Below are 12,542 nucleotides of genomic sequence, written 5' to 3'. Positions count from 1 at the left end.
CCCTTTTTCTTAAAACAAATAAACTAGAAAGAGCCCTGGCTGGTGTGGCTCAGTTGGTTGGAACATCGTGCCATACACCACAAGGTTGCAGGTTCAATTCCCGGTCAGGGCATATACCCAGATTGCAGGTTCCATCCCAGGTCAAGGTACACATGGGAAGGCAACCAACTGATGTTTCTCTTTCTCTCTCTTCCCTCCGCCCGCCCCACCTTCCTCTCTCTACAGCCAATGGAAGAATGCCCTTGGGTGAGGATTAAAAAAATAACAATAGAAAGAAAAATATGATTTAAAGAGACTTAAGAGACATATCAAGCAAATGCGTAATGCGGACCTTGTTTGAACACAGATTTGAACAAACTGTAAAATATAAATTATTTCAGACAGTATGGAAAACATGAACCCTAACTAAATATTTGATGATTTTAAAGAACTGCCATTTTTTAGGTGTGATAATAATATGCTAAATATTTTTTAAAGCATCCTTATCTTTCAAAGATACATACTTAAATAATATGATGGATATGATTTTCTTCAAAATAACTCAGTTAAGGGGGGGAGATAAAAAGAAACAGAATTGTCTATAAGCTAGAAATTGTGGGTATATAAGGTATGTGAGTACTCATTATTTTATTATTTCAACTTCTGTATATTTGAAATTTCCCATAACAAAAACTAGAACTACAAAAGAAATTGGTTTTGTTTTATTCTGCTTGGAGCAAGCATATTGCTCCATGCATTTGAATGATTAATGACCCTCTTTTCAACATTTGCCTCTGAAAAGGGACCCAAGAGGCCCCAACTTGACCATTAAAAATCCTGTGTCTGTACAAAGGTAACTTTCTAAATATAAGTAGCTTTTAGCAGCTGTAGATCAGTACATTGCCCTGGCTGGTTTAGCTCAGTGGATTGAGCGTCGGCCTGCGAGCTAAGTGTCGCTGGTTCGATCTTCCAGTCAGGGCACATCAGAGAAGGAAAACTCTGACTCCAAAAAACCTCCGCTGCCTTGCGGCATACCTCTTCAGGGGAAAGGCTAAGGGAGTAAACCCCGACAGAAAATCCGGAGCCGGAGTCCCTAAGGCGGTTTGACGCTGTAGTCAACACCGGCAACTCCTGCGGCGCACCTGAAGCCAAGCTGTATTGACTCCGTCTTTCCCTTGGACCCTTCAGCTGCGAAGAGAGGGGGGGTCTGCTGCATGGGCAACAGCAGACCCTCCATATCACCCTGCCCAGGCTCTGTAGCTTCAGCTTCACTGGAGAGGACACTCCAGCGTCATCGCAAGATGTCGATTCAACACGGGAGGAGACAGATACCATGTCACTCCCAAGTTGGACTGCACAGCCATTTTCGGCGGTGCTGATAAGACTCTTAAGAAGCTACACCATCGTCTCTCGAGACGGAGGGCTGCCGACGACGACGAGATCAGTACATTACTTTCCAATCAAAAGGACCCAAGAGATGTAAAGGGCCTTCAGATTATTATGAGACCTTGAATTCAACTGCACATATGTTGATTTGCAATGGTTGAATACTCAAATTCCATCTACCATCCTACCGAGTATATAAAATGTTACAAGCATGAGTGTGCACAAAATAATTGATCTATAAGGATGTATATCACAGTGCTGTTCCAATAACAAAAAACTAAAAACAAACTCATGTCTAATAGCAGGGAGAGATTAAATAAATTACAGTTCATACACACTATGGAAAACCACTTACCCATTTAAAATGAGGTTGAGGAGAATAAAAAATAATAGGAAAGTGTTCACAACATATTAAGTAAAAATTTGAGACAAAGTATATACAGAATAATGTCATTTGTTTTTTAAAAACGTTTGCATAAAAAAAGGCCAAAATTTATGTATGTCAAAATTACAACAGTAATTTATTTAGGTGGTGGAATTACAGAGGATTTTATTTTCTTCTTCTTGTTTTTAATGTGTCTAGCAATTTTTCTCTAATAGAGGTAGAGATCCATATTCCTTTATCTACAATTCAGAAATCCAAAAAGCATTTTCAAAAGTTAGTGGCAAAATCATTTAGGTATTTCAAAACCTGACCTAAACTGATACGGATCTGCTTGACATTTATCCCATTTACTGTGAATATTTACAGGTTTCACTGCAGAAATATGTTTCAGAGCGTTGCCCCAGATTCCACTAGGGGCTCAATATTACCCTCCAACAAAGATTCTGGATTCTAAACTCCAGAACTTGCGGACTTGTACCAGTTTGTAACTTTGCCACCATTCCCATTTTTAGGTACATTTTTAGGGACTCATATTTGAAAAGGTTGGACCCCGTGCTATCAATTATTATAAATTTTAAAATGGCCATGTCAATTAAAAACTATATGCCCTTAACAAACAGGATTATCATTCTGGAATCATCAAAGCAGGCACGCTTTGGGCTCCCATCAGATGATTTTAGCAGACGAGGTTTACCAACCCAGACATTATATGTCATATACATTTTAGCTCCTGTGATACCGCTTCAGGAAGTAGGTACTATCCCAGACCCAGTACAAATGAAGACACAGATGCTCAGAGAGGTTATATAACTTGCCTAAGTCACAAGGCAGAGTTGGGATACTACCTGACCCTTGGCAGCTATGCTAAGTAAGCAAGCAAGCAAGTAGGGGCAGTTCTGCTTCCTGGATCATCTCCAGCATTTTTAATAAAGGTAATAACATCACAAGTAATGAAGAGACAACTGACTTTTGTTTTAAAAAGTTTTCTGATTTGTAAACTAAACTAACTTGATCTACAAATTACTGAGAAAGGATAAATATGAAGCCATACCATATAATTTCTAGTATTACTACCATTAACTCTAACCACACCAAAGTTACTTGAAGATGTTCTATGAATGTTAATGATATAATTTTCTATACCACAGAAAGTCTCCCCGTAATCTTTCGGAAATCAGTGTGGGGAACATTTTCTGAGGGCTCCCCAGAAAAAACAAGGTCTTGCCCACAGGGGAGCCTGGCATTTCCAAGAACAAACTCTCCGCTATCTACTTTTGGGGTTTCCTTGGTGTCTCTGGACTATAAAACTCAGTAATTTACATTCCCTACTGAAGACTAAGGCAAAAATAGCCTTGACTTCCTTTTTGCAAACGGAAATTCACAGCTGTATGGGGTGAACAAACCAGGGGGGGATTTTTCTGGCCAAGGATGCAACTTTCACTGGGACCATAACCTCCCAGGGCAAGTGAACGTGCTGAAGCTGACTGGATACAACTCAAATTCTTCAGACCACGACTGTTTCACTGTTTCCTGTGTCTAATTTTTTTAACTAAGACAGTGAAAACTGAACTTCAGCTGGAGAATACAGAAAAGGGAATCTCCGATGAATCAAACTTCTGCTAAATTATCTTTTACTACAAGTAGATCCCTTAGTTTCGATTAGGCACTTTCTAGATTTTTAGATATAAAGTAACCACATGAAGTCATTTCCAGGCATGGCATCTTGGTTTGTTTGTTGTTTGTTTTTGTTTTGTTTTCAGACAAGGGACTGACATTCTGCTCTAAAGAAAGCAAAAATGTACAGCAATGCCAAAGCAAAGGACAAGGGCTACAATCCAATAAAATAATACTTAGAAGAAGTATTTTAAGAAGCTCTTTAAAAATCATTTTAATGAAATAAAGCGGTTTGGTGGAAGATTCAGAAAACTGCTATCCTAATGGATAGTTGTGTTTTGCTTTGTTGTTTCTGTTTTTGCATTCTCTTCGAAGAGCAGGAACTTACATCAGACAAGTCCATGAGATCCTGCCTTCAGCAGCCTCCCATTCTATAATCCTTACATGGTCCGTGTTGCCCTCTTCCTTAGGATATTAAAATCATTTTGCTCAAAATACGCACATTCAAAAGAATGTGCCACGGTAGGAGGGCAAAAGGAAAGGGTCTGCATGTGAAAAAGCTGTCATGTCATTATAATTTCCAAGCTTCAGATTCATTCTGGGGGGTGAATAAAGGACCCTTTCAATAGAATGGTTATGCTAACCACTATTTTTTAAAGGTTTTAATTCCTTAAATAATATTAGGAATTTTTCTTAAAAACAATGAATATCTGCTCTCTGCTCCTCCTGTTTGACAGACAGCTATGTCTTCCTGCACAGGGCCAGCCTCAACCCAGAGACATGATGGTGAAGGTCAGAGTGGACAGAATTGGCTGTACTGGGTGCCCAGTCATCAGGGCTGCTTTTTACTCTGGCAAAGTGAATACTGTCACTATCAACGACCCCTTCATTGATCTCAACTACATGGTCTACATCTTCCAGTATGATTCTACTCATGGCAAGTTCAAAGGCACAGTCAAGGCTGAGAACGAGAAGCCTGTCATCAATGCAAAGTCCATCTCCATCTTCCAGGAGCGAGATCCCTGGAAGATGCAGCTGAATATGTTATGGAGCCCAGGGGTGTCTTCACTACCTTGGAAGAAGGCTGGGGCTCACCTGAAGGGAGGAGCCAGAGGGTCTTCACCTCTGCCCCTTCTGTGGATGCCCCCATGTTTGTAATGGGTTTGAACCATGACAAGTATGACAACTCCATGAAGATCATCAGCAATGCCTCTTGCTTAGCCCCCCTGGCCAAGGTCATCCATGACAACTTTGGTATCGTGGAGAGATTCATGTCCCCAGCCCGTGTCATCACTGCCACCCAGGAGACTATAGATGGCCCCTCTGGGAAGCTGTGGCATCATGGCTGAGGGACGGCCCAGAACATCATCCCTGCTTCAACTGGCGCTGCCAAGGCTGTCGGCAAGGTCATCCCTGAGCTGAATGGCAAGCTCACTGGCAAGCCTTCTGTGTCCCCACCCCAATGTGCTGGTTGTGGATCTGACCTGCCTCCTAGAGAAAGCTGCCAAATACAATGACATCAAGAAGGTGGTGAAGCAGGCATCACAGGGCCTCCTCAAGGGCATACGAGGTTATACTGAGGACCAGGTTGTCTCCTGTGACTTTTAACAGTGACACCCACTCCTCCACCTTCAATGCCAGGCCTGGCATTGTCCTCAATGACCACCTTGTTAAGCTCATTTCCTGGTATGACAATGAATTTGGCTACAGCAACAGGGTGGTGGACCTTATGGTCCACATGCCCTCCAAGGAGTAAGAGCCCCTGGATGACCAGCCCAGTGACAGGAAGAGAGGCCTTCAGCTGCTGGGGAGTCCTTACCCCAAATCGATCCCCCAACACACTGAGAATCTCCTGACCGCTAGTTTCCATCATAGACTCCCTAAAGAGGGGAGGAGCTTAGGGAGTTCGACCTTGTCATGAACGATCAATAAAGTTCACTATAACCAGCCAAAAAAAAAAAAAAAAGAAAAAAAATGAGTATCTTCAGACATTTGGGAGAACCTGTTCTTGTCCCTAAAAGAAAGTCCATTTTTCAAAACCTTTCATTCTTCATTCCTTATTTCAGAACCTTTTCATATCTCTGGGAAACACACAGCTATTTTTGGATAGTCTTCCCTGCCCTCCTGCCATCCCAAATGACAGAGTAAAAACAAATTTATAGCCACATTTACTTTAAAAAAAAAAAAGATTTTATTTATTTATTTTTAGAGGGGAGGGAGGGAGAAAGAGGGACAGAAACATCGATCAGCACGAGGCCCAACCGGGGGTACCGGCCTGCAACCCAGGCATGTGCCCTGACCAGGAATCAAACTGGTGACCTTTCACTTTGCTGGATGATTTCTAACCAACTAAGCAACACCAGTCAGGGCACCACATTTATTGCTACAATGAATATAAATGTAAATAAATGTCTATAAATTTTCAGATTTTTTTTCAGCACGTTTCCTTGGCTTCTTTTCTTATTCAACGCTTCTCATGCTTGAGAAATTAAGTGCAGAATTTTTCTAAACCATGACATAATCTACTCCTCAATGACAGCCCTTGCTTTAGTTTCGCTATGCTTCTGAACTCTCAGGGGTGCACTTCACTTCACATCATTCACATACATCAATATATAGCTCATAATTCAATTTATAGTTTTAAGTTAATATATGATGTTTTCTTTTAACATTTCTTTTTCTCACTTTTTGCCCTTTAGTTGACAGAATTTGCCTTTAACCCAAATCATACTGAATTTTCATACAGAAGTTGCTTTCCTGGAAATCAGTAGTTTCACTATAACCATAAACATATCAACTGTCCATCACATCAGAATTTGAGTGCCTGTTGTATGCCCAGGGCTGAAAAATACCTTGAGTTAAAAGAAGTGTGGTAGGTTGCAGGTCCACCCTTTTGGCCCCGTGAGCAGCATCAGAGCAGTCGGCAAGAACAAGTGCCTTATGAAGAGCAGCAAAACGGGAGCCAAGAAGAAAGTGTCTGATTCATTTTCTAAGAAAGATGGGTATGATGTGAAAGCATCAGCTATGTTTATACAAAATGTTGGAAAGCACTAGCCATGAGAATTTGAGAAACCACCATCACATCTGATAGTCTCAAGGGTCATGTTTTTGAAATGAGCCTAGCTGACCTGCAGAATAATGAAGTTGCATTTAGAAAATTCAACCTAATCACTGAGGATGTTCAGGGCAAAAACTGGCATGGATCTTACCCATAACAAAATGAGCTCCATGGTCAAAAATGGCAGAGCGTGAAGGAAGATAATATTGATGTCAAGACTACCAAAGGTTATTTGCTTTGTCTGTTCTGTCTTGATTTTACTAAAAAATATAAAAAGCAACACTCAAATTTGGAAGACCTCTTATGCTCAGCATCAAAAGATCCACCAAATCCCAAAGAGGAGGATGGAAATCATAACCCCAGAGGTGCAGACAAATGCTTTGAAAGAAGTGGTCAATAAACCGATTCCAAAGAGCACTGGAAAAGACATGGAAAAGCCTTGCCCTACTATTTGTCAGCTCCATGATGTCTTTGTTAGAAAAGTCAAAATGCTGAAGGAGCCCAAGTTTGAACTGGGAGAACTCATAGAGCTTCGCGGTAAAGGCAGCAGTTCTGGAAAAGTTGCTGGCGATGACACAGGCTGAATAAGCTGAGGGATATGAGTCCCCAACCCAAGAATCTGTTTAAAATTCAGACTTACTGTTGACAAATAGAAAATCCCATTTGTGAACAAAATTAATTTAATACAGTACCTGTCCAAGCTACAGACTGAAAGCATGCATCCATTCAACAATTAGAAAATGAGACAATATATTGTTAAAATCCATGCTCTCCAGAACCCCTGCAGGACTAGATATTTTAAATAGCTATGCTTTCTAGGTAATAATATACTGCTTGTCCTTTTACATAACAAAAGTTATATTTGAATCATTTTACATAGAAAACTACAATGTTTTGCCTATCATTAACAAGTTATAGTGAACATAATTTAATCTTTATCTGATAGCACTAAGGTACAGTTCAATGATACCTGAGGCCTCACCAGGTGAATATGACTATGCATATCTATGTTAATAGTCTCAAGTTACTGCGGGGCAGGGGGGGGAGGGGCAGAATCCTAGATTTTAATTGCTTTTTCTGTTTTTATTTTATCAATCACATAGACAGATCACACTACTATAAACACTGTAAAACAGACCATGTATTGGGAGAGGGACTAGTTTTTTTCAATCAAATTATAAGAGGAAGTTTATTTAAAAAGTTACAAAGGTAGAAGTGAGCAAACTGAACTGTACAGGTTCAGAAAACAAGTTACAGAGGCGGAAGAAGGGCCCTAGGAGCTGAGGAGAGGGAGAGGCAAAGGTGAGGCGCCTGAGGGAAGAAGACGGAGAAGGGAAAGGCCCGGACAGGCACGCTCCTGAGAGGGAGGACTAATTCTGATAGAATACCTACTCTATACCAGGTTGGAGATAAACTTTGCAGTGTGTCCAGCAATTCACCTGGCACAGCGTCAATGATGGGTAAACATGTGGTAGGTGAATGGCATTAACGTGCCTGCCTGAGCAGGTCCTCTCCCTTATTTACTGTTTCTAATCTGCCATAGTTTGGAAAGCAGATACCCAAGTGTGAAAGAATACCATTTAAAATGTCTGGCATGGTACTTTGCACATAGCAGGTGCAGCAGGCAAACAGTATGCGCTGAACTGAACTGAGGATGGCTAACAGTGAGCACTTAAAATGCACCAGAAATTGTGGTTTCTTACACATATTACCTAAAACAATACCTATAAGGCAGATACTATTATCCCCCCTTAACACACAGATACTGAAGTTTAAAGTGGTCGAGTAATTTGTATAGTCAGTGGTGGCAGTAGAACTTGAATTCGGGCAGTTTGACTCCAAAACAAATGGCCTTAACCATAACATTACACTGCCTGTGAGTGCACAGTAAATAAGGGAAGGCGGAAGGACATGAAGTTTATAACAACTTTTTTTTTTTTTAATCTGTAAGTCTTTGTTGACTTTCTGACTCCCAGGTATGTTCTCAATTGGTGAGGGTTACTACATGTAAGCATTATATTGGCAGGCCAAAGCAATAAGCAGTGAAAGCTGGGCAAGCAAAAAAAGGGTCAGTCGATGAGCTACTGTACACTACAGATGATGGGTTCTGAGGCAGAAGCCTGAGAGATCAGCGTGTATTAGGGTCAGGGAGCGCTTTAAGAAGTTAAGACCTAAGGTCAAGCAGTGTAAGAGAAAAAGGATAGGGTAAGAGAGGGGGCACTCTGTAGTTTAAGAATAAACACAAAACTTTTGTGGAATGCAGAGAGGGTGATAACTAGATGACTAGATGAACAGATGAATAAATAAATGAGAAGACAAGCACACATCATTTGGAACATTTATATTCGCTGCAGCTGTAAGCTCCTGTACCTGCCAGTTTTCCCTGGTCACTCAAACAGCTGGACAAATGTAGGCTGCTCTTGGCAGTACTAGTGGGGATAAGAAATGGCAGCTAATGCGAAGGCCAAGTCTGAAGCTATGATTCTACAGCTCTTGTTAAATAACTCAGAGTCCCTGAGATGGGGAGTGTGGGCAGGGTGGACCCACCCTCTACTATTTCCAAATCTCAAAAGGTAGGACATGCTGACCTAGGGATTATTTAAACACACTGTCTCATCTGCTCCGGAGTCTTTCACTAGGTTGAACCAGAGCCACCTCTAATTTATGACACACCTAGTATAACAAGTGCCTGCAGATCCTCCCTGCCCCTAGGAGTCACAGGGATGAGAGGCTGGCTCTTAGGCTATCTACCATCTCTGCAACAGACACAGGAGCAAGTCAGGAGTCAGCTATCTTACGCAAGGGAATGGAGACACCACCATCCACACTTTATGACAAACTGGATATATTATATTAGCATGAGGCCCAAAGGAAAAACTTTGCACTCAACGAAAATTTCCTAGTCTTGCTTAACTACACGGCAGATAAATCCTCAGCAAAATTTCAACAATCTCTAAGAGCAATGAGAGTAACTTGACCTGTACTTGAAGACAGGAGATATGTGAAAGTTTCTCACTTCAGCGGGATATACTGGGGGTTAACACATCTCTGGCACCCCCTCAAATGCTACATCATTCAACTCATTAGAGACAGGCACCTCCTAACTTGTACAGTCTTCCCCTCATCTCTCAGACAGCACACGTGCAAAAATATCAAAGTAATCCAGGTAAGATTCAAAACCCAATTCACACATTCAAAGTACATTTATTCAACACCTGTGAGTTGTCAAGCACTGATCTTGGGACTGGGAAAGACTAAACATGAGGAAGTCTAAGTCACTCTGAAAGATGGAAGTGTACCCTCCCATTATTATTTCCCTTTCCCGTGCCCAACCACTCAAGGCTCTAGGTGGGAATTCTTCTAGTGTCCCACTAACACCAAATAAGTCTCCTTTCCCACTGCTGCACCTCTTATCACAGTGTGCCCATCTGGAACACTCTCACCCTGCTTCACCTATGCAAATCCTTACTTCCTTCAAAGCCAGCTGAAGTCCCCCTCCTCCTGGAAGCCCTGAACTCCATCTTATTCCAAAATTATGTCTCATTTCTCTGAACTACTAACAATTACAGTGAGTACCACCATCAGTTTATTTAGAATTTGTCATCCTCTGATACTTTTATTTATTCAACAAATCCTGAGTCCCAACTGTGCGATAGCATTGTTCGAGAGGCTGGAGAAACTGCAGCAAACAGCACTGGTGTTTGCCTCCCCAGAAAAACTCCCAAGGAGAGTTCTTCCCCGATACTGCTTTTTAAAATCTTCCTGTATAGAGCTGAGCTGGGTTCCTACTCAGTGCTTAATACCTCACAATTTATTAGAGCCTTGGGCTTCCTTGATCCAAGCTCAACCAACTTGAAGTTATACAAACTAATGGGGAACAAAAGCAAACCAAGCCATTTCTAAATGAACTTCCACTTCCTTAAAACCTCAAAAGAACAAGGAAGGAAAAGAAAGCAGGCTATGAAAATGCTGCTGAACCAACACATTTTACTCCACTGACAATTCCCTCTCCAAGCCACACAAAAGTAATCTTTTTCTCTCAATCCTTACATTTCAGGTTCAAGTGTTTATTTTAACAAACACTTGAGATCTTGGAGAAGTTTTTAGAGCACCCCTCAGTTTCCTAAACAAGTCTTTTGAAAGCTTTATTTCTTGATGAATAACCCCCCCCCCAATGAATCCTGCATTATGCCACTTAACAGACTGAGTAATCCAATGACGTTCACTACAAGGAACTAGAATTTGAACTTCAAGCACAAGAGGGACTCCAAGTAGAATACTTTGAAGGTGATAAGTCCTGAGACAATTTTAATTTAAACTACAAAAGCCAGGTGCTGCAGAGCCCAGTGCAAGAGTCCAAGTTCCCAAAAGAAGGCAATCAAGAGAATTTCCTCCAGGGGAGCCAGAGATTCTGCAAGGCGTGGCAGGCAGTTTCTGCAGGAGGTGAGGGAGATTTAAATATATATATATTTATATATATATATATATATATAAAGTGGCTTGTTAGATACGACAGCTGGCACCCTAGAGCGAGCGAGGGTGAAGCCGGGCTGTGCCATGCGGCAGAGGCTGCCACCTGGGCACTCCCACCATTCTTCCTAGCCAGGTCAGGAGGCAAGACGAGGAGAGCTCGGCGCCACTCGAACCTGCACCGGCGTTCCTCGTCCCGTGGGCCGTCTGCCCTCACCTCGGGGCACCCCAAAGCCCACCCCGCCAGGGTTTCAGGAGCCTCGATCTCTCTAGGGACCCAAGAGACTGGTCCCCAGGCGGCTGCCCAGCCCCGGCGCGTTACCCACCTGAGCAGACTGGAGAGGGGATGGCTCGAAGAGCCTCCGCCGCCGCCGCCGCCGCCTCCGGAGCCACCGCCACCGCCGCCGCCCCCGAAGCCAGAAGAGAGCCGCTTCCCGGACAGCAGCTTCTCCACGGCCGGGAGGTGCCCGGTGCGGGCCGCCTCCAGCAGCTCCTGCTCCTTCCCCATCCCCAGGGCCACCGCCCCCTGGATCCCCTTCCCGGGGCTGCAGCCGAGCCTGCTCAGGCTCCCAAACTTTCCGTCTCCGGGCAACGCACCCCCCAAAACCGGCCGGGGACACCACCCCCCTCCCCCCCGCCTTTCCCCCCAACAAGCGCGTCACTTCCGGGATCTGGCGTCACGCGTCACCGCGCCCCCCGCCCCGCCCCCTTGCCCACCTAGCTGGGCGGGGCTCGGCAGGCAGCACAGGTGACTGTGATCTACACCAAGTGCACGTAGCTGTGCAGATAGGCCTCCAGGGGCAAGAGGAAAGCGCCAAGTGGGCGCCCGCTATACAGGTGAAAGGGAACCAACGGGACCCACCTGTATCCGCCTCCCGAAGTGCGCTCGGTCCCAAAGGTTTAGGGGCCCACAGGACAGTAAATACGGTAATTGATCCAGACCGTGTAGAAACAAAGAGAGGAGTATGGTAACGCGCACTTACATTTCCTAGTCCATTCTTTCAGCATGCATAAATTAAGTATGTAACGGGTGTGGAGACCCAGTGATGCAAAGATGAATAAAATGCCCCCCACCCCGTACTTCAATGACGCAAGGAAGGAAAGTTTTAAAATAGAAATAGCCCCCTTCTTCCTGCTCCCAATCCCTGAAATGGGTCCTAAAGTGAAACAGTCAAGGGAAATACCTCCCTCCCGGCAGGATGTTTCCTTACTATTTTTTTTTTTTTTAAGATCTTATTTATTTTCAAACTGAGGGGAAGGGAGGGAGAGAAACATTCATCGGTTGTCTCTCACAGGCGCCCCTACTGGGGACAGAACCCACAACCCAGGCATGTGCCCTTACCAGGAATCAAACCAGTGACCTTTGACTTTGCAGAACTACACCCAACCAACTGAGCCACACCAGTCACGACGGTTGCCTTACTTTTGATTAGATTAAATAAAAAGTCAGGTTTGTGAAACCCACCCCGACCTTGAGTGCTAATGAATTGGAAAAATCATTTAATTGGGTGTAAACTATGTTGAATTTCTGGTACTAGCATTGTTGCTGGCTTGAAGTAGGCGCTCAATAGTTGTGGAGTGAATAAGTGGACTGGATAAATTCTCCTCAAGCTATATGACCTTTCTTTTAAGGCGCTGAGGAACAGAAGA

At 43.3% G+C, this 12,542-nt stretch overlaps 1 protein-coding gene across 6 annotated transcripts in view; it reads right to left on the bottom strand.

Moving 5' to 3' along the window:
• Positions 1–11,504, bottom strand: part of ANKS1A (ankyrin repeat and sterile alpha motif domain containing 1A) — a 191,660-nt gene extending 180,156 nt beyond the window's left edge. For all 6 annotated transcript variants that reach the window (XM_090282254.1, XM_090282256.1, XM_090282253.1 and 3 more), the window contains exon 1: positions 11,219–11,504. In XM_090282254.1, coding sequence (XP_090138380.1) covers positions 11,219–11,400 — 182 coding nt within the window. In that variant the 5' untranslated portion in view covers positions 11,401–11,504. The remainder of the gene's footprint in view (positions 1–11,218) is intronic.
• Between the last annotated feature and the right edge of the window lie 1,038 nt (positions 11,505–12,542).

This window comes from Furipterus horrens, unplaced genomic scaffold, assembly GCF_987537825.1.
Source record: "Furipterus horrens unplaced genomic scaffold, mFurHor1.1.pri manual_scaffold_6, whole genome shotgun sequence".
Taxonomy (NCBI): Eukaryota; Metazoa; Chordata; class Mammalia; order Chiroptera; family Furipteridae; genus Furipterus; species Furipterus horrens.
The sequence above is the reverse complement of the archived record's forward strand: the minus strand, read 5'-3'. Positions and strand labels throughout refer to the sequence as shown.